The 23,810-nt window shown below is 38.1% G+C and overlaps 1 protein-coding gene across 1 annotated transcript in view; it reads left to right on the forward strand.

The window, feature by feature from the left end:
• Positions 1-7,309: 7,309 nt before the first annotated feature.
• DNAJC12 (DnaJ heat shock protein family (Hsp40) member C12) overlaps positions 7,310-23,810 on the forward strand; it is a 28,989-nt gene continuing 12,488 nt past the window's right edge. Inside the window, exons 1-3 of the mRNA XM_007456474.1 lie at positions 7,310-7,387; positions 17,007-17,085; positions 23,360-23,499. Coding sequence (XP_007456536.1) covers positions 7,310-7,387; positions 17,007-17,085; positions 23,360-23,499 — 297 coding nt within the window. The remainder of the gene's footprint in view (positions 7,388-17,006; positions 17,086-23,359; positions 23,500-23,810) is intronic.

Genomic DNA, 23,810 nt, shown 5'->3' on the forward strand with positions numbered 1-23,810 from the left:
ACTAGAGCTAATCAATGAATTTGGTAAAGTTGCAGGATACAAAATTTATGCACAGAAATCTCTTGCATTCCTATACACTAATGATTAAAAATCTGAAAGAGAAATTAAGGAAACACTCCCATTCACCCCTGCAACAAAAAGAATAAAATACCTAGGAATCAACCTACCTAGGGAGACAAAAGACCTGTACACAGAAAACTATAAGACACTGATGAAAGAAATGAAAGATGATACAAACAGATGGAGAGATATACCATGTTCTTGGATTGGAAGAATCAATATTGTGAAAATGACTATACTACCCAAAGCAATCTACTGATTCAATGCAATCCCTATCAAATTACCAATAGCATTTTTTACGGAACTAAAACAAAAAATCTTAAAATTTGTACGGAGACACAAAAGACCCCGAATAGCCAAAGCAGTCTTGAGGGAAAAAAACGGAGCTGGAGGAATCAGACTCCCTGACTTCAGACTATACTACAAAGCTACAGTAATCAAGACAATATGGTACTGGCACAAAAACAGAAACATAGATCAATGGAACAAGATAGAAAGCCCAGAGATAAACCCACGCACCTATGGTCAACTAATCTATGACAAAGGAGGCAGGGATATACAATGGAGAAAAGACAGTCTCTTCAATAAGTGGTGCTGGAAAAACTGGACAGCTACATGTAAAAGAATGAAATTAGAACACTCCCTAACACCATACACAAAAATAAACTCAAAATGGATTAGAGACCTAAATGTAAGACTGGACACTATAAAACTCTTAGAGGAAAACATAGGAAGAACACTCTTTGACATAAATCACAGCAAGATCTTTTTTAATCCACCTCCTAGAGTAATGGAAATAAAAACAAAAATAAACAAATGGGCCCTAATGAAACTTCAAAGCTTTTGCACAGCAAAGGAAACCATAAACAAGAAGAAAAGACAACCCTCAGAATGGGAGAAAATATTTGCAAATGAATCAATGAACAAAGGATTAATCTCCAAAATACATAAACAGCTCATGCAGCTCAATACTAAAAAAACAAACAACCCAATCGAAAAATGGGTGGAAGACGTAAACAGAGATTTCTCCAAAGAAGACATACAGATGGCCAAGAAGCACATGAAAAGCTGCTCAACATCACTAATTATTAGAGAAATGCAAATCAAAACTACAATGAGGTATCACCTCACGCCAGTTAGAAATGGGCATCATCAGGGCTTCCCTGGTAGTGCAGTGGTTGAGAGTTCGCCTGCCCATGTAGGTGACATGGGTTCGTGCCCCGGTCCGGGAAGATTCTACATGCCACAGAGTGGCTAGGCCCGTGAGCCATGGCCGCTGAGCCTGCGTGTCCGGAGCCTGTGCACCGCAACAGGAGAGGCCACAACAGTGAGAGGCCCGCGTACCGCAAAAAAAAAAAAAAAGAATGGGCATCATCAGAAAATCTACAAACAACAAATGCTGGAGAGGGTGTGGAGAAAAGGGAACCCTCTTGCACTGTTGGTGGGAATGTAAATTGATACAGCCACTATGGAGAACAGTATGGAGGTTCCTTAAAAAACTAAAAATAGAATTACCATATGACCCAGCAATCCCACTACTGAGCCTATACCCAGAGAAAACCATAATTCAAAAAGACACATGCACCCCAATGTTCATTTCAGCACTATTTACAATAGCCAGGTCATGGAAGCAACATAAATGCCCACTGACAGACTAATGGATAAAGAAGAAGTGGTACATATATACAATGGAATATTACTCAGCCATAAAAAGGAATGAAATTGGGTCATTTGTTGAGACGTGAATAGATCTAGAAACTGTCATACAGAGTGAAATAAGTCAGAAAGAGAAAAACAAATATCATATATTAACGTATATATGTGGAACTTAGAAAAATGGTACAGATGAACCAGTTTTCAGGGCAGAAATTGAGACACAGATGTAGAGAACAAACGTATGGACACCAAGGGGCGAAGGCGGTGGGGTGGTGGGTGTAGTGGTGTGATGAACTGGGAGATTGGGATTAACATGTATACACTGATGTGTATAAAATGGAAGACTAATAAGAACCTTCTGTATAAAAAAATAAATAAAATAAAATTCAAAAATTCAAAAAAAAAAAAAAGAGCGACAGTATAACATGGGAAGTGTACTCAACACTCTGTAATAACCTACATGGGAAGAGGATCTGTAGATGAATAGATATGTATATGTACAAATGAATCAGATTGTATACTCCTAGAACAAGCAATATTGTAATCAAATTATTCCGATAAAAAATTAAAAACAAAAAAAGCAAAAAATATGTCATGAGACATAAAAAAAAAGAAAAGAATTGCAGGTGTATTAGTCAGGGTTCTCCAGAGAAATAGAACCAATAAGATTTGTGTGTGGATAGAGACAGAGATAGATAGGGATAGAGATAGAGAAAGAGAGAGAGAGAGAGAGAGAGAGAAATATATATATATATATATATACATATATATATATATATATATAGAGAGAGAGAGAGAGAGAGAGAGAGAGAGAGAGAGAGAGAGAGAGAGAGAGAGAGGGAGAGTGTGTGTGTGTGTGTGTGTGTGTGTGTGTGTGTGTGTGTTTTGTGGCCAAGAGAGGGAGAGAGAGAGAGAGAACAAAAAAAAATTTTCTTCTATGTGCATGTAGTGCCCATTAAAAAAATAAAATTTAAAATAAAATTCAAATTCAGGGTTAAACCACATTTGTCATTGTTTTCCAGCGATTCCTTCCTTCAAATGCACACAGCCACCAGATTTAATCTTCATAAAACTTCACTTTTAACATGTCACATGCTTGAGAAACTACAGCAGTTCCCTGTTACCTCCACACTCGCTCAGTGTTCTTGGCCTGATCATCAAGGCTCTCCACATTCTGGCCCAGGTCTCATCTTCAACACTAGTCTTAAAGGCTTTTCAACACATTCTGATGTAAAGTTGTTTTCCTCACCTTTCCCTGAACATACTATGGACATTTTCATCTCTCTTTGACAGCTTTTGCATTTTGCCCCTTCCTCCTTTTTTCCATGTAATTTGTGAATGCGTCTATGAATTTCTTTTAAATTTTCCCTCAAAACCACACAATTTAGCATTTGATTATGTAATGTGCTAAAGCTTAATTTGAGTTAATCTTGTGTTCTCAACGAAATTAATTTTCTGGTATGTGAGGTGTGGTGATTAAAGCATAGCTTTATTCAAGGAATAAGGAGCAGGGTTCAGCATTGTTTCCATTGCACTGTGATTCCTGTAAGTAAGGGATCACTCAGAGGAGACAACAATTGGACCTGCCAGTGGCCAAGACCCGTGTGAGAGGGGAAGCTCTGCGATGGCAGGATTCACTTCGTTCTTCTTTGTTCAACCCACTGCACAGTGTTAGCTGCTTCGAAGGGTGAATAAATTGGCTTATTACATGCAGTAGAGCATGCAACAAACCAAACCAAACCAACTGAAGAACAAATTCTTGAATAGGGCCCTCTGAATTGTCATCTCTACTAAGTCAGTAAATAGCTATGTGATGTTTGGTGTTTTGTAGTTTTTACTGACTTATTTTTTTATATCTTTATTGGATTATAATTGCTTTACAGTGTTGTTAGTTTCTGCTGTACAACAAAGTGAATCAGCTATATGTATACATATATCCCCATAACCCCTCCCTCTTGTGTCTCCCTCCCACCCTTCCTATCCCACCCCTCTAGGGAGTCACAAAGCATCAATCTGATCTCCCTGTGCTATGCAGCAGCTTCCCACTAGCCGTTCATTTTACATTTGGTAGTGTATACATGAACTGACTTGTTTTTTATTGCTTTTTTCTTATTACTCGAGTATTATATGTTTATCTTAGCAAATGTAGATGAGCAAAAAGAATGAAATATAAATATAAATATAAAAATAGGTGACCCTGTTACCTAGTGACAATTGGTCTATTTTGGTGTATATGCTTTTGCATATTTTATAAATATACATACCATATACAGATGGTCCCTGACTTAAAATGGTTCAATTTAGGATTTTTCAACTTAACAATGGTGTAAAAGAGATATGCGAACAGTAGAAACCATACTTTGAACTTGAATCTTTTCCCAGGCTAGCGACATGTGGTATGATACTCAATAAGTATTTAATAAGTTACATGAAATATTCAACACTTTATTGTAAAATAGGCTTCTGTTAGGTGATTTTTCCCAACTGTAGGCTAATGTAAGTGTTTTGAGCACATTAAGGTAGGCTAGGCTAAGTTATGGTGTTCAGTAATTTAGGTTAAAAGCATTTTTGACTTAGGATGGGTTTATCATGTTGTAACCCCACGGTAAAGGGTCGAGGAAGATCTGTATATTTATAAAACAGGAATCATACCATACTTCTAAAACTTAACTTTTATATTTTTTTCCTTTTTAAATTATACCCAATAATGTGCATAAGTCTCAGTGCTCAGTGAATGTTTATAATAATGCATATTGTTTGTAACCTTTTTTTTTCATCTGACAATGTGTGAACATTTCCCAGGCATTAAATATTTTTCTATATCATTTAAAATGACTACACGGTGTACTACTGTGGATCATTATTTAAATGATCGTTGGACATTTAATTTTCCTAAAAAATTTTCATTATTGTAACTGTGTTTTTTTTTTTTTTTTTGCTGTACATGGGCCTCTCACTGTTGTGGCCTCTCCCGTTGCGGAGCACAGGCTCTGCACGCGCAGGCTCAGCGGCCATGGCTCATGGGCCCAGCCGCTCCACGGCATGTGGGATCCTCCCGGACCGGGGCGCGAACCCACGTCCCCTGCATCGGCAGGCGGACTCTCAACCACTGCGCCACCCGGGAAGCCCTGTAACTGTGTTTTGGTAAAGATAACCAGCTGTATCTTTGTACACATTCTTGATTATAATCTTTGCATAAATTCCTAGGTATGGAATTGCCTAGACAACATTACGTAAAATTCTGACTTTTGAAATGCCAATTTCCATTTCAGAAAGGATGTACCAATTTCTTCTGCTGCCAGTAGATTTTTCTTTTAAATATTCATTTATTTATTTGTGCCAGTTCTTAGTTGCAGCACGTGTGATCTTCGTTTTGGCACGTGGGATCTTAGTTGAGGCATGTGGGATCTAGCTCCCTGACCAGAGATCAGACCCAGGCTCCCTGCATTGGGAGTGCAAAGACTTAGCCACTGAACCACCAGGGAAGTCCCCTGCTGCCAGCAGATGTTGAAGGTGTCTAGGACTCTTTACTAACTTTAATATGCAGAAGGTGAGAACAATATTGGTCTAGGAAAAGAGCCTTCCATTGCATTTAATAAAACATGAGTGGCTGCTTTACCAAAATTCCTTTCTTAATCATCTTTTCTCTTTGTTCTTTAGAAAAACATCAAAGCATTGTCCTGCCTGTTCTCAGGATAGGGAGTAATGGCAGCAAACTTGTTCTTCTGGGCAAGGTTGTCTAGTGTTCAAGGGATATAACTTTTCTTTTTGATTGTGGTAAAATATATATAACATAAAATTTACCATTTTAATCATTTTAAGCGTACAGTTCAATGGCATTAAGAATATTCACACTGTTGTGCAACCATCATCGCCATCCAACTCCAGGACTTTTTTCATCTTCCCAAACTGAAACTCCATACCCATTAAACAGTAACTCCCCATTTGTTCCTCCCCCCAGCCTCCTGGTAACCTCTCTTTTTCTTTCTGTCGCTATGAATTTGACTACTCTAGGTATCTCATATAAGTGAAACCATACAGAATTTGTCTTTTGTGATTGGTTTATTTCACTTAGCATGTCTTCAAGGTTCATCCATGTAGCATGTGTCAGAATTTCCTTCCCTTTTAAGGCTGAATAATATCCCATTGTATGTATATACCACATTTTGTTTATTCTTCTGTTAATGGACATTTGGGTTGCTTCTATGTCTTGGCTATCGTGAATAGTGATGCTATGATCATAGGTGTACAAATATCTGTTTGAGTTCCTTTTTTCAATTCTTTTGGGCATACCAGAAGTGGAATTGCTGGATCATATGGTAATTCTATATTTAATTTATTGAGGAATCACCACTGTTTTTCATAGCTGTAACTTCATATCCTTTTAAGGCCATTTGTTAGTTATTCTGGTCAGGATTTTGTGATGCCCAAATGGGCCTCCAAATACCTCAAGGGTTGTGAAATTTCCAAAACGAAATTTGTACTTCGTTTTAAAATTCCACACCAAACTTTCTGCAAGAAATGAAATATAATGAAGGATTAGTAAAAATGGGACTTCAGTGATTTCTCTTTAGAAATAAACCTTAAAAAATATGTATATTTGTGAGCTCAATGAAAAAGTATTTTTTTAAGGCAATAGTTTATGGAGGCATTTAAAGGGTTAAGGCAGTTAAAATGTATCCCTGACCACTCACTTTCTTCTCTAAATCTTGCATTTCTTAGGGCCACAGTGAACTGAAATTGTACAGGCACCCTGGACCCACCCTAGGCCAGACACACTCCTGAGTGTGGAGAGAGCCAGCCCAGGAGAAATGGCACAGTGATCAGACCCGTCATCATACAGTTCTCCTTCTCACTGGCATATTTTATTTCCTTTGTGACACAAATCACTATTTTAAATAATCCTCTTTGTTTGCATGTGTCTTGTCTGACTCCCTCTGTCAGAATGTAAGCTCCCTAAAAACAGAGACTTGTTTACCACACCTTTTTCTACAATTGTGCTGAACATAAAATGGTCCTCAATAAATATTTATTGAATGAATAGATTGTCAAATGAATACAAATTTGCTTTCTTAGCCTATTTCTTTCTACTCTTAAACTATTTTAAAACTTATGAAATACTGTAAACACTCAGAAAAGCGCCTACTACTCATATTTAACAAATACTAAGATTTTACCATAATGCTTCAATTTTTTTTCTATCCCTTAAAAAAAATGGAAAAGGATAAAAATATATAGGAGATGAAGAGATGGCCAATTTGGGGAGTGTGTAAAAATGGACAGTCTTTGTCGACTCATGAGAGGAATGGTTCATCTACGTCGCTTACATAAATTCAAACTACAGATCCCAGGCAGCACTGCAACAGTTCTGCTCGTGGGCTATTCTTTTCTCTTGTATAAACAGCCAATGAAAGGTAGAGTTTACAAAGGTCTAGGATGACATCTGGTGTGTTGACTGTGGCCAGACTTAAATCTAGTTATTGTCGTTTGGAACGCGCAGCTGTAAACCAGACCTCATAAGGCTTTTCCTGTTAATTCGCAGTTCATTGTGCCTCTTGTTTCAGAGGGAAGAAAAGCTGATTTAGTAATCTAAATGGACGCGATACTGAATTACAGGTTGGAAGATACTGAAGATTACTACACGTTACTGGGATGTGATGAACTGTCTTCGGTAAGGCAGTGAATAATGCCGTTCTTTTTCACAACAGTATTTCAAGTTTTTATTTAAGGTTTTAATTTGGAACTTACGTTGCCTAAAAATCTAATCTTGTATTATTTTAAAGCACTTTTGCCTCAGAGAAAGTTAAAGACTTAAATATGTGCTGGGTCTTTACTTGAATAATGTCCTTTTTCAGTTTTATGGAAGCTTCTGATTGAATATGTGTATTCTGTCACATGGCCATAGACTATTTCAAATATACTAAAAATACATATTTGAAATTTAATTGTAATTGCTATTGGCAGTGTTTCATAGTATACATAAGCTATTTCTTTATTATGGTAATTTACACTGTAATTGAGATGAGATGTAATTTTCTAGTAATTAGTGATTTTAAAATGTTTTATTAAAATATGTAGTTTTATGTGAGCAGTTAAATCATATAAACCAAGAAACATCGTTTTATGTTAATATTTCAAATTGTGTGAGAGGAATTACTTTAAAGTCTGGCTTCTGAAACAAAATGTGTGAAAACTCTGTAATTGTTCACTTGATCTATAATGGAACAATGTTTTTAAAAGTCCCCGTAGATAATTATAAGGTTGTAAAAGTTTTTTAAATTATGGAAAGCTCATTTATAATTCTACCTCCCAAGGGTAACACTATTAATGTCTGGTATATTAATCACCAGTCTTTTTCCTATATATGTATTTTTGAAGACAAGTTCGCTTTTTATCTGTTAACATTATAACAAGGATTTCTCCAGGCTACTAAAGATTCTTCAGATATATGTTAATGATTGCATATTTCATTTTACTATTGTACCACAATTGGTTATTCTCTTATTGTTAAACATTTCATTTATTTACAGTTTTTTAATATTTTAAATATTGAGATGAATATGAAATATATTTCAATTATATTATTAAATATGTTCATATTATTTTATATTTATATAACAAGTATTAAAATATTTATTTTATTTTATTACTAAAATATAGCTATTAATATTAAAATATTTTAAAGAAAATTATTTTTCTATTCATTTTTGTTTCATAGGGCTGGAGTTAAGTAATAAAATGTACTTCAGTTTGTTTGGAGAATAGAATAATATTGGACACAAAGGATTATCTCTAATTTCGTCACCCTAAGGAAGTTATCTTAGGTACCTTGTAGTTCAACACACTTAGAGCAACTGAGAAAGCTTATTATGTGTTATTCATACTTTGGATTATACTCTTGCCAGATAATTTTTGAAGGAACTATTTGAATCAAAGGAACATAATTTAATTTGAAAAGTTTCACGATTTGGATTTATAAAAAATATTGTCATGCTAGGTTATAAAGTAAAGGTTGTAATATCCCCTTGTCTTGACATTCCTTCTTCTTCTGGATGTATTTTACTAATTCTGTCAATGGCATAGTATGTGTAAGTAACAGTCATTTATTTAAAATGCAATGACCTGTCACAATCTTGTCGATTCTTTTTATATATATCTTCCCCCCCGCCCCGCCTTTTTTTTGGTTTTGTTTTGGCCACACTGCTCAGTTTTCGGGATCTTAGTTCCCTGACCAGGGATCAAACCCGTGCCCCCTGCAGTGGAAGGGCGGAGTCCTGACCATTGGACTGCCAGGGAATTCCCCTCTCCCCTCTTTTTATATGTATCCTTCTCACTGAAAAATATTTTAATGCCTTTTTTTTGAGTATTACTATGACATTTCCTTTACTTAAATTGTGTTGCATGGATTTTCTTTACTTCAAATATTCCTTGATCTGATGCTCTAAAAAATTAACCAGAACTGTTCCTATCCAAGGGCAATTTAGCAGTTATAATTTCAAAGCAGCTTGATATTTTGATTCCACTTACAACAATTGAGTTAGATACACACATAATTCTTTGCTTTAGTATACAGTTCTTACACTTTAAAGCGTGTGTTGGAAATTAACTAAATGACATATATGAGGCCACAGGAGGATTTCCATGCTGTTAAGTAGGAAACAAATACCCCCTGTTCAAAAACATTTACTGAAATTTGAGCCCAAATCAGTTAGCTTTTTCTCCCTATATCAGATTTTACATAGACGCATGCTATGAAATCTTCTGAAGTCCTTATTGATGCATATACCACACATTAGTGATGTAAGGCATCCTCTTGGGTGTGGATCTTAATTGATTTTTTAGTATCTGGTCAACATTTCAGTAGTAATAAGACTTTCCCATTTCAAGATTTCATGGACTTGAAAACTGAGCATAAACTCAATAAATAGAAACAATTATTTTTTTTCTAGTTCTCTTTCTTATTGACTTCAGACCACCTGGGTTTAAATCTTAACCATTTATTGGCTATGTGACCTTGGGAAAATTATTTCACTTTTCTAGGGCTGGGTTTCCTAATCTGCAAATGGGGATAATAATAGTACTCACCTCATGGAGGTGTTGTTGGGATTAAATGAGACATGATACATAAGGTGCTTAGAATGGTGCCTGGCATATAGTAAGTTGTCGTGGTTGAGGGAGTTGTTTTGGCCTCACAGTAACACTGTACACTTGGAACTTCATAAATTCATTCTATTCTATTTTTAAAAAATCAATTAATTAATTTATTTTTGGCTGCACTGGGTCTTCGTTGCTGCGTGTGGGTTCTCTCTAGTTGCTGCAGGAGGGGGCTACTCTTCCTTGTGGTGCACGAGCTTCTCATTGCAGTGGCTTCTCTTGTTGCGGAGCACGGGCTCTAGGTGTGCAGGCTTCAGAAGTTGTAGCTCGCAAGCTCTAGAGCACAGGCTCAGTAGTTGTGGCGCACGGGCTTAGTTGTTCCGCGGCATGTGGGATCTTCCAGGGCTCAAACCTGTGTCCCCTGCATTGGCGGGCAGATTCTTAACCACTGCACCACCAGGGAAGTCCCCATTCTATTCTATAATTCACATTATTTTTAAAATATTTTATTTTGAAATGATGTTTAATAGAAGTTTTTGAAGAGCAATTTTAGGTTCATAGCAAAATGGAGGGCAAGATACAGAGGTTTCCCATATACCTGCCCCCTCCACTGATGCATAGCTTCTCCCATTATCCACATTCCCACCAGAGTTACAACTGATGAACCTACATTGACACATCATCATCACCCAAAGTCTACAGTTTACATTATGGTTCACTCTTGGGTTTGTACTTTCTGTGGGTTTGGACAAGTGTATAATGACATTTAACCACCTTATCATAGTGTATCATAGAGAGTAGTGTCTCTGCTCTAAAAATCCTCTGTGCTCCATCTATATTGGAATAATTTTTGGCTTACAGAAAAGTTGCAAACATAATAGAGTTCTTGTATACAATTCACCCAGCTTCCTTAATGTTAACATCATATTTAATGGTAGTACCATTATCAAAATCAGAAAATTAACATTGGTACAATAGTATTAACTCAACCAGTGGTCATCAAGCATTTTTTGTAAAGGACCAGATAGACAGGGTCAGCACTAGGGTGAGGCAAGCAGAGTGCTTATGATGCACAATTTAAGGAGGCACTAACTCTCAGGGTTTCTGCAAGTGCAGAGACCTGAGAGAGAGTGAGTACTTCCTTAAACCCAGGTGTCCTGCTTGTCTTTTTAAATTTTTTTTCTTGTGTGTGTGGCAAGCAGGATCTTAGTTCCCTGACCAGGGATCAAACCCGTGTCCCCTGCATTGGGAAGGCAGAGTCTTAACTGCTGGACCGCCACAGAAGTCCCTGTGTGTGTCATCTTGGTGCTGACCCTGAGATAGCAAATATTTTAGATTTTGCAGGATTTATGGTCTCTGCCACAACCACTCAATTCGGCCATTGTGAGAAAGTAGCTATAGATAACATGTAAATGAATGACCGTGGCTGTCTTCCAATAAAACTTTATTTTAAAAACAGGTGGGGGCTTCCCTGGTGGCACAGTGGTTGAGAGTCCGCCTGCCGATGCAGGGGATACGGGTTCGTGCCCCAGTCTCGGAACATCCTACATGCCATGGAGCGGCTAGGCCCGTGAGCCATGGCCGCTGAGCCTGCGTGTCCGGATCCTGTGCTCCGCAACGGGAGAGGCCACAACAGTGAGAGGCCCGCGTACCGCAAAAAAAAAAAACAAAAAACCAACACAACAAGTGGTGGGCCAGATGTGGGCTGTGGGCCAGAGTTAGTCAACCCCTGATCTAAAGTATAGGGCTCCTTACAATTTCATCAATTTTTCTACTAATGCCCGTTTTCTCTTCCAAGATCCAAGCCAGGATCCTTTATTGTACTTAGTTGTCTGGTTCCCTTATTTTCCTCCAAAATGACAATTTTTCATATCTTTCTTGTCTTTCAAGACCTGGACACTTTGAAGAGTAGTGGTGAGTTGTTTTGTAGAATGTCCCTCAATTTTGGTTTGCTTGATCTTTTCCCACGATTAGAGTGAGTTTATGTGTTTTTGGAAAGAACACCCCAGAAGTGATGGTGTGCCTTTCCCAGTGCATCATTTCAGGGGTACCTGATGTAATATGTGTTATTAACCTTGATCATTTGGTTAAGATGTGTCTGTCAGCTTTCTTCTGCCAGGTTTTTGCAGTGTAGGGTTACTATTTTCCCTTTTGTAGTTAACAAATATATTGGTGACAGTTCTTTGAGACCAGAGTGTTTCTCCTCAAACGTTCACCCACTGATTTTAGCATCCTTTAGGGAATCTTGCCTATAAGAGTTACTGTTATGGTGTTTGCCTAATGGTGACTTTCTATTTTCCTCATCCATTTACATTTATTACTTGGAATTCTTCTGTAAAGAAAAGCTACCCCTTCTCCCACATTTACTTACTTATTCAACTATTTTTGTCACTGTGGATTAATAGATAGTTATTGTATTTTATGGATTTTAACCCAGTATTACCATTGTATATTTTATGGCTCAAATCACTTCTATAGCACATGTTAATTAATTATCATTTCATTAGAATGATGTAAGATGACCTCTAATGAAATCTATTTCAGGGATATTACTAATATCGGGCGTTTTGTGGGAAAAATCCAGTTTCAAACTAAGTAAATCGAAATGATGGATGTTAACCCACTTATTAAAATGGGTCTTGTCTTTTCTGCAACATATTCTGTAGCATATACATTTCCAGCACATGAATCAATGCATTCTTTTAATGAATAAATCACATTTTCAGAACGCTCCTATTACACTACAGTCATGTTATTTGAAGAATATCTGTCAGTCTATAATCAAGCATTCATTCAACACTTGGCATTGGTCCAGTACTAGACATGATGCGGAGAGAACAAAACAAAAAAGTGAGACATGGTGCGAGTGTGTAAGGAAATTGGCATCCAGTCGAAGAATCAAAGCTCATACACAGGAAACAATTCCAGGACAAATAAGTACTGTGCTGTGCGGTACTGTTTATAAGTGCAACAGGAATTAAGGAAACAATATCTGAGAAGACTTCAGAGAAGAGATGGGGCATGAAACGATCTTACTTGGTTAAAATTTAAAGGCATGGAGGGAGAGTCAGAGGGCATTTGTGTGGCCAGGGAAAAGCTGGAGAAGATCCGTTCAAGTGGGAATCAAATTAGTCCTTATTGCACACGAGTATTTCCTGGCACAGAGCAAAATACTGTGCTATTAGGATATGGAAAAGATAAGTTTTAAAATTTAATTTCTAAAATTAATATATGTTCAGTAAAGAAATGAGGAGTATGAAGACAGCACAGAGAAAAATGCTTAATGTTTGGGAGTATGACATAGGCATGCCAATTATGCATACATATATGCTGTATTTATGTATTATGTAATAAGTACATGTGTATATGTATAAATATTTATATGTATATTTTTGTATGTGTTTGGAGTCAGACTGTCTGAGTTGAAATCCTGGCTTTGCCACTTAGTAGCTCCATGACTTTGGGAAAATTACTTAACTTTCCTATGTCTTGGTTTCCTAATCTGCAAAATGGGAGTAATAATATTACCCACCTCATAGAGTTGCTGTGGGAATTAAATGAGATGCTATATATAAAGTACTTAGAACAGGGCCTGGCACAGAGTAGGTCTCAATAAATCTTAGCTATTATTATCATTATCTTTATTTTACATATTCACATGTTACATAATTCCTCTTGAGAAAACATTAAGGTTTTATACCGTACATAATACTTTGTAGCTTACCTTTTCTCATAGAATGCATTATATAAAATTTCTCAGATTATTGTCTTCTACTAAAAGATTATTTAATGACTGCAAAGTATCCCATCTTAAAGCTATATTACAATTAACTTTAACAAATATCCTATTACTAGGCACATAGGTTTTTGTTTAAAATGTATAACTTTTTAATTTAATTAATTACTTAATGAATTTATTTTTGGCTGCATTGGGTCTTTGTTGCTGCGTGCGGGCTTTCTCTAGTTGCGGCAAGCGGGGGCTACTCTTCGTTGCGGTGCGCAGGCTTCTCATTGCGGTGGCTTCTCTTGTTGCAGAGCATGGGCTCTAGGTGCACAGGTTTCCGTATTTGTGGCACGTGGGCTCAGTAGTTGTGGCTCGCTGGCTCTAGAGTGCAGGCTCAGTAGTTGTGGCGCATTGGCTTAGTTGCTCCGCGGCATGTGGGATCTTCCCGGACCAGGGCTCGAACCTGTGTCCCCTGCATTGGCAGGTGGATTCTTTTTCTTTTTTTTTTTTTTTTGCGGTACGCGGGCCTCTCACTGTTGTGGCCTCTCCCATTGTGGAGCACAGGTTCCGGATGCGCAGGCTCAGCGGCCATGGCTCATGGGCCCAGCCGCTCCGCGGCATGTGGGATCTTCCCGGACCGGGGCACGAACCCGCGTTCCATGCATCGGCAGGCGGACTCTCAGCCACTGCACCACCAGGGAAGCCCCTGAACTTTCTTATAACTAAATCCATTTCATACCTCTCATTATCCTCTTAGCCAAATTCCTAGAATTGAAATTGTTGAATCAAAGAGTATGAAAAAAAATACAGGATTAAAAAAATTTTTTTTAATTTATTTTTTTGGCCGTGCTACCTGTCTTGTGGGATCTTAGTTCCCCGACTAGGGAACTGCAGGGTCCTCTGCAGTGAAAGTATGGAGTCCTAACCACTGGACCGCCAGGGAATTCCCAAGGATTTTTATATATGTGTATATCCCAATTGATTTCCAGAAAATCTGCACCATTTACGTCCTCACCAGGAAAGCATGAGAGAGTTCATTTCTTTGCACCCTCAGTGACACTGGTCATGATCATCCCGTGGATGTTTTGATTTATTTAATTATGAGTAAAGTTGAACCTTTTTGGTATGTTTATTGGCCAATAGGGTAGGCAGCTTTCCAGACCATTGGACATTGGGTGTGGAAGGCAAGATTCAGTGGACCTTGACATGGAGGGCTTCACTTGTCCATGGGCCACACTTGGCACCAGGCAAGTGGGGTGGTGATGCCAGGAGATAAGTAGAACATGCCCAAGACAAACTAAGCCTCTTTACTGGTTAGTTTACCCAGAACCAGCCATACATAGGAGATTTGTGATAAACTTTGTGACAATAAAACTATGAAAAGTAATGAAAGACAGATATGGATTATTCTTAATTTTTAAAGATGGGATAGGAATTAAAAAAATAAAACAACAACAAAAACTCCAAACTTTCTACCTTTGATAGGTATAATTTTATCCATTTGTGTTATTAAATCCCCCCAAAATATATACATAAATATGTATATAAGTGTGTAAAAATGTGTCTTGAAGGATTCTGTTATCTTAGGGGAAAAGGAGTAAAGGTTTTTTAAAGAAATTCTGTATTGACAGAAATTTTTTCAAAGAGAGTTCGTGAGTATTCATAAATTACTTGTTAATTAAAAATGCTTACTCCTAGGGCTCCCCTGGTGGCGCAGTGGTTGAGCGTCCGCCTGCTGACACAGGGCACACGGGTTCGTGCCCTGGTCCGGGAAGATCCCACATGCTGCAGAGCAGCTGGGCCCGTGAGCCATGGCCACTGAGACTGCGCGTCTGGAGCCTGTGCTCCGCAACGGGAGAGGCCACGACAGTGAGAGACCCGCATACCGCAAAAAAAGAAAAAAATTCTTACTACTAGATTCTTTAAAATATTTAATATTTAAAATTTTAAAACGAGCCCCAATCTCAATTTTCTTCATTCTATTAGCAGGTTATGGTGACTAAGGGGTAAAGGGAGCACCCAGGAAGAGGAAACATAATTAATTACAGTTCTTACTAGGAAATCTATCTCTTCCTGTTATTCCAAGTGTTTCCCAGTACATGCTTAACATGGAAAAGAGTAGAGATATCAGTCTGGGCTTTAAACATACTCATATCTAATACAGCCTGTCTTTGATTGTAAAAGTGAAGATTTTTTAATGAGAATTGATTAAGGATGACGTGGAGCTGATAAAAATGTTTCTCCCATGAATCTTCTGACAATACTGAGCTGAACTGCTTGAGAATTCATTTCTCAAACAAGAGGCAATTTGCTTTCATTAATTCATGTATAGTAAATATAGTACTTGATAATAGGTCCCTAAGTCTGAAGAATTTGGCCACATAAAACAGTGGTTATGATTATTGGATTTGAATTCCATCTGCTTAGTTAACAAAAAACTCAGCTTTTATAGTAATAAGCTAAATGAGTTCAAGTTACTTAACGACTGACATTTAATAATAGCTACTATTACTGAGTTCTTACTGTGATTGGGCTTTGTGTTAAGTGCTCGACTTATTCATGAAATGTAAAGACGAGGAAACCTAGGCACATAGAAATTACACAACTTGCCTAAAGTCTCAGGGCAGAACTGGGATTTAAAACAAAGTAATCAGAATCCAAGAGCCACATAACCACTGTTGTATCCTGCTGTTGACATTGCAATCATAATTAATGAAGCCAAGTCTTGATAATTCATGATAATAAGGATTAGATGGGTGAGTGAAATCAAATAAAATCATAAATGGCCCTCAAACCTCATTTTAGTTTGGGTTGAAGTTTCTGTTTTCCCAATCAAAATCTCTAACCAAACTGTTTATTGGTAACAAAATTATCAGGTTTACCCTTTTTTTAAAAATTGTGAAAAATTTTTCCTTCCAATTTTATTGAGATATAATTGACATATAGCACTGTATGAGTTTGAAGTATACAGCATAATGATTTGACTTCCATACATCATGAAATGATTACCACAGTAAGTTTACTGAACATCCATCATCTACATAAATATGAAATTAAAGAAATAGAAATTTTTTTCCTTCTGATGAGAAGTCTTAGGATTTACTTTCATTAACACCCTTCATATATAACATACAGTAATGTTAATTATACTTATCGTGTTGTACATTGCATCTCTAGTACTTATTTATTTTATAACTGGAAGTTTGTACCTTTTATTTATTTATTTATTTATTATTATTTTTTTGTGGTACGCGGGCCTCTCACTGTTGTGGCCTCTCCTGTTGCGGAGCACAGGCTCCGGATGCATAGGCTCAGCAGCCATGGCTCATGGGCCCAGCCGCTCCGCGGCATGTGGGATCTTCCTGGACCGGGGCACAAACCCGTGTCCCCTGCATCGGCAGGCGGACTCTCAACCACTGCATCACCAGGGGAGCCCTGGATTCCTTATTTTAAACATTGATTTTTGTTTTAGGCTGAACAAATCCTGGCAGAATTTAAGGTCAGGGCCCTGGAATGTCACCCTGACAAGCATCCTGAAAACTCCAAAGCTGGTAAGTATTTAATAATGGCTTTTCTCATGAAAATGTATAGCATAGAGATCTAAAAAGGCTTTAATAGTAAATTCATTTTCTTTTATCTATTTACACTCAAAATTATTCTTTCATTCAATGCCAAAGAATGCTTTTGCACTATCAGATGGAAGGTGAGGAGGGAATTGGGTAGGGTCTTTTTTCCAACAGTAGTCATTTGATATTCATTTATCTTTCTGCTATAATGTTCTGCTTCATGGTTTAAAATTTGTCCAGTTTATGCTTTATTTCACTAGTTCTCAAATGTTAACACGACTTAAATATGTTTGTAACCAGGTGGCTGTCTTGATGAGAACCTTGCTGTGTTTTCTTCATTTTGAAGACCTGAATAGGTCCATATATATTATATAATAATATATTCGTACATTTGTTTTTTCTTTATAATATTTTACATTTCATGATCGTAAATTTATACATAAATGCTTTTGTGTATCTCAGCTTGAAAAAAATACAAGCAAACCAATAATCCTTCCTTAACCTGTCGCCCTCCTGCTCCTTCCCTATCTCCTGCCTTCCCTTTAGAGCCAAACTTCCCGAAAAAGAAGTCCACAGTTGGTATCTCTACTTCCCTTCTGCCCTTTTCAATTTATCCCAGTCTGACTTTCTCCTCACCTTTCTGGGAAACAGTTCTTGTAATAGTCACCAAGGACTTCCTGGCTGCCAAATTCAATGGTCCACATTGTAGTCCTTACCTTCCCTGAGCTTGCATCAGAATTTGGCACCATTGACCATGCTCACCTTCTTTTTTATTTTTGCGGTACGCGGGCCTCTCACTGTTGGGGCCTCTCCCGTTGCAGAGCATAGGCTCCGGACGTGCAGGCCCAGTGCCCACGGCTCACGGGCCCAGCCGCTCCGCGGCATGTGGGATCTTCCCGGACCAGGGCACGAACCCGTGTCCCCTGCATCAGCAGGCGAACTCTCAGCCACTGCGCCACTAGGGAAGCCCCATGCTCACCTTCTTGACACTCCTTTTTCTTAGCTACCAGCATACATAGGCCCTTATGCTTTTCCTCCTACTTCTTGGGCTGCTCTTTCTGTCTCCTTTGTGACTTCCTTCTCTTCTGTCCTAAGGTTCCCTTCTAAACTCTCTTCTGGGTTTACTCCCCATTTTTTCTGTGGAGTTTTGTCCAAGTCTGTGGTTTCAATCATCAGCTATTTGTTGATGGCTCTCCAATCTATCCTTGACTCAGTTCTCATTCCTCAGTTTCAGACTGTAGCTTCAACTGCTTCTTGGAAATCTCCTTTTGGAGACAATTCAAAGTCACTGTCAAAAACTGGACTCGTTATTCATCCTCCTCTCACCTCTTAAAATCATGCCCATTTTTCTATGTTTCCCCATCTCAATAAATGGCACCACCATTCATTCAGTTGGTCAGGCTGCAGTAGGTAAGCCACTATCATTTCACGCCTGAATCCTTACAGGACTCCTTTAATTGCTTCACACTGCAAATAGTGGTCTTTCTTTCTCGTTATGGAAAGGAATGAAAGATTTAATATGTACAAAACAGTACAAAGAATACTATAACAAATGCTCATGTGTGTATCACACAGCTTAAAACTTTACCAGTGCAGTTGAAATCTCTTGTGTATTCCTACCCTGATTTTACCCTCAGGGTAGGTAATACTATCTTAAATTTGATGACTATGTTTACTATATGTGTATACTATAGGTATGTGTATAGTATGTGTATACATATGATTTTTCTATAAGGAAAATATTGATCAAGACCTTTCTATAACTCCATATTTCACAAATGGTAAGACCCAACCCCTCTTCATTAAAAAAAATTTTTCCCTTATCGTAAATCTCTTAATTAATTTTCTCTAGAAATCATTGATCCCTTTGATTTGCATAAACAAGTCATTTTCCAATGTATGAGGTCATCTTTTGTTAGATACTTAACTATTATTTCTGCTCATTTGACCCTCCTCCTTTTTCTTGGCAACGACACATGGCTTTCAGGATCTTAGTTCCCTGACCAGGGATTGAAGCCAGGCCCCCTGCAGTGGAAGCATGGAATCCTAATCACTGGGCCACCAGGGAATTTCCTCTCCTTTTTTATTAAGGCAATGTGAACAAATCATAAGTGTAAACCTGATAAATTTTTGTCCACATATAACCAGTTTAACTGCTGCCCAGATGAAGATGTAGGACATTTCCACCACCCCAGGGAAAGTCCCTTTTCATGTCCTGTTCAATGTCAGCACCCTCTCCCATTTTTGGATCTTATCATCATTGATTAGTTTTGCCTAGTTTTGAATGTCATGTAAATGGAATCATACAGTATGTATTCTTTGGCGTGTAGCTTCTTTCGCTTTACCTTATGTCTGTGATATTTACCCGTATTGTACGTGTAGCGATAGTTCATTCTTTGCCATTGCTGGGCCTTTAGGTACAAGCCCCTTCATGCTGTGCTCCCCCCACTTATCTCTCTATCCTCATTTTCTCTCCACCACCACGCTTACAACCCCATGTTTCAGCCACTCACAACTACCTTGGTTCCTTGATGTGCCCTGCTCTCCACTCTTTAGACCTTTATACCTATTGCTTTCTCTGCCTGGAACATTCCTGAGGCCTGCCCACCTCCCTGCCCTGCTTTTGATTGGTTGGGTCATGCTCCTGAGTCAGGTCTCAGCCTAGCCATCACTTCCTCTGGGATTTATGTGTGCCCCAGCTACCCAGAGCACCCTACATGTACGTCAGGTGGCCAACTGTGTATCATATTGTCCTCTTGTTGACAATTTGCTTATTAGTTGTACTGGAAGCTCAGTGAGCCTGGCTTCCTGCTTATCTCATTCAAAGTGGTATGCCTTGCACCTAGCACAGCACCTGCAGTGGAGGACAGCTACTTTGTGCACATAATTTCTTGAATGATGAAAGAATGAATTCGTGAACATTTCTGTAGGAGACATATGAATTACCTCTCTAAACTAGAGTTAATATTAAGATAGATGTCCTAGCATAAAAGTATAAAAATTTGATAAACACTTAAAAAACCCACCACCACAGATTATTCTTTAACTGGGTTCCTCTCCAGTGAAGCATGGCTTTGAGTTGTTTTTCTGTCCCCAGCAAACAATTTCTATTCAGGATGCATGATGAATCATTGTGCAATCATTGCCATTCTAGTTGCCATAGTGCTGGGAGTTTTCATGTACGGGCTACCACAAGGCTTCTTGTTCAGAGAAACACTGGACTGTGTAAATATTGTTTAAAATGAAAAGGTACACAGACATCAATATCTTCCCTTGTAAGGCTTGCAGTAGATAGATGATTCAACCTTTGGGTAGAAATTGCTTTGAAATCTGTTTAAGCATCCATTTACTTAATTTGGATTAATATGGCTTTCTGAAATTTTAAGTGGTTCTTTATACACTTGGAGAAGGGTTAAGGTTACTTATAAAAATATTTTAAAATGTGAAACAAAAATTCACCCTGATGCTGATTTTAGCTTGACTGAAATCCAGAATATATTGGATAGATTTTGAAACATATTTCATTAAGGTGAAAGGCTAAGCCTTTAGAAAAACTGCAGGTAGAAGAAATTAAACTTGTATATACACTTTTTTGTTTTGCTAAATGTAGTCTCAACCGCTGCCACTGAAATGACTGATTTGGTAGCATGACGGAGTAGTAGATATGAACACAGGTTTGTCTGTCTGGATTGCTCCTAGCTCCCACTTATGAGCTAGTTCATTTTGGGCAAACTCTTTGAGCCTCAACATACTCCTAGGTAGAATGGGTAGACTAATAGCATATTATTACTTCATGTGTCTCCTGTGAGGATTAAATGATGTATCTTGCATGTAGGAAGAACTCAATGAATGTTGGCAATTATGAGTCAGTGGACTTTCTTTTCTTGTTTTTACGCAGCATTCCAAGATAAAAATTTAACAAAATGGGATAGTTTTCTTTTTGTAAGTAAACATTAGATCGTTCTCACTCTCATTAAAAAAAAATCTAAATCTAAGGCTTTTAGAGATCTTTGCTCTGCAGTTGTGGGTGATGTAGGCAGGACTGGTTGTGCTATAGAAATTGTGTCACTGAGATCAAAAGCCTCTGGCTGGTACTCATGCCAGTCCTATGTGCACATAACAGTAGTGGTTTCAGGCCAATGCTTTATTAACTTCTCTTTGAGCCTGAAGAAAGGGATTTCAAACTAAATTAAGGACCCATGAAATGGTATTTTTGTTATTGATTTGCAGGCTTCAAAGACATTTGAATATTTGAAGAAGGGGAACTCTTTGTCTCTTACTGACTGAAATATTTCAATGTTTCAATGTTTTCCTACTTTAAAATCTCTTTATTGCTTTCTCCCCCTTGGAATAAAAATAACATACAGTGTTAAATAATGTTGAAAGTGAAAGTCTGCTCTTATCTCTTTTTGCTAGAGAACCACTATTAACAGTTGGTGTATTTTCCTCCAGATTGTTTTCAAAGCATGTCCTGATATCATATTATTATTATTATTTCTCAAGCAACTGTAAGTGGCCTACATTTAAATTGTGACTATAATAATAATAATACAAATTATACTAGGAAATATGAATTAAAAGAACCTCATATTTTCAAAGTAGACCTAGGAGTTAAATCAGAATGTCTCTTAAAGGTTCCATCATCATTTGCTTGTATAAGCTTATAAAATGAGATCTCTCTTCCCAGAACTGGTATATGTTTATCTTGTATGATTCACTTGATTAGCGGATATATTAAAGGACAAATATAAATCCAAACTCATTTTTATTAAATGTGGTGAAGGGTATGGAACAAGGAAAAGGCCACCTAACAGGAAAGGTAAGGTCTCTTTTGCTTTCTGCTTATCAACTGCTGTTGAGGGATTGATAATTCTTTCATTCCGGAAACTATGGAAAATGAGGCCAAAAATAATGTGCAAACAGAAGGTGAATAATAGATAAAAATGTGAACCTTTACAGTCTCTGCTCTAGTAGTAACTGGCATGTGCATCCATGGTGATAATTTAATGAGCTTTTTATCCTGTTGGAAAAAGTGCCACCTCATTTATACATTGGGACATTTACACTGTTGTCAGCAACAGGAAGGATTTTACTCACTGGAGCTAGCAGCTATTGCAAGGTGTTTTTTTTATGTGTTTGTTTTCCTTAGCTTTTTTTTTTTTTTTGTCGGTACGCGGGCCTCTCACCGCTGCGGCCTCTCCCGTTGCGGAGCACAGGCTCTGGACGCGCAGGCTCAGCGGCCATGGCTCACGGGCCCAGCCGCTCCGCAGCATGTGGGATCTTCCCGGACCGGGGCACGAACCTGTGTCCCCTGCATCAGCAGGCGGACTCTCAACCACTGCGCCACCAGGGAAGCCCGTATTTTATTTTTTTGATTCTATTGTAAATGGAATTGTTTCCTTAATTTCATTTTCAGATTGTTCATTGCTAATGTATAGAAACACAATTGAGTTTTGTATATTGGTCTTGTATCCTGCTCTATAGAAAGTTTTAACTTCACTGAGGAGCAGAAGACATATTGGAAGTGTTTCCAACAGGTCTTGAAAAGTTTCTATTATATGCCATCTGGTCAAATAGATCAGTGACAGAGCTACCATTTATCAACCACCTACCATGTTATTTCCTGTGTTTAAAATCTCCCAGGAGCTTCCCATTGCTCTTACAAGAAAAAACAGACCAGAATCCTTAGCATAACCTCTAAGGTCCTGGGTGACCGGGCCCTTGTCTACTCTACAGACCCACCCCTCATTGTTCTTCCCCTGACCCGTGTCTTCCGGCCAAATTGACATCCTCTACTTCCTCTAAATAAACATGCTTTTTTTTTTTTTTTGCCTTAGAGTCTTCATTTACACTGTTCCTCTAGCCTGCTCATTACCCTCTATCACACTACCACTAGAAAAGGTAGTTTTCTTCCTAGTAGACAAGATTGTAATTTTTCCAATGTTTATATATGTCTATCCTGTTAGGTAGATTATGTCTGTTGTTCACATCTGTGTCATCAGCACCTGGGAGAGCACCTGGCACATCACTGGAGCTCAGTAAAGGGAGTGGCTGAACAGTGAGCCAGGTACATTATGTACAAAATCTCACTTGTCCTTATGATGCACTTTACAAATGAGGAAACTAAAGCTTGATGAAGTGAACTGGCCTAAGGTTACACAGCTGGTAAATAACAGAGACATATTTCAGTTTGATTGTATGGGAGTTTAAAAATAACTCCTCTGGGAAAGTAGTGCTTATTTTAAAATTTGTTTTCTAGTGGAGACTTTTCAGAAACTGCAGAAGGCAAAGGAGATTTTGACTAATGGAGCAAGTCGAGCCCGCTATGACCACTGGCGAAGGAGCCAGATATCGATGCCATTCCAGCAGTGGGAAGCTTTGAGTGACTCGGTGAAAACGGTAGGTTTCTCTCTGGGATTAACTGAATTTATGAAGCTCAGGCTGCCCCTGGATTAGACTCACATAGTAGCTTAAAGAGTCAGCAGACAAGAGGAGAGAGAAGACCAAGAGGTTGGTAGTATCTAGATATAACACAGTGTCCACAAAATCCTGTGAAGGCAAAGTCAGTACATCAGGGCCAGAAGAACCTCTGACTATATTTGTCAGTCTCTTTGGCTGTTTGATTCAGTATATGTATATGCTCCCCGTTATCATTTACTGTTTTATACATTCTGATAACTGTGCTTCTCAAGTTGCTCATATAATACTGC

The sequence above is a fragment of the Lipotes vexillifer genome, unplaced genomic scaffold (genome assembly GCF_000442215.2).
Source record: "Lipotes vexillifer unplaced genomic scaffold, Lipotes_vexillifer_v1.1 scaffold520, whole genome shotgun sequence".
In the NCBI taxonomy this organism is placed as follows: Eukaryota; Metazoa; Chordata; class Mammalia; order Artiodactyla; family Lipotidae; genus Lipotes; species Lipotes vexillifer.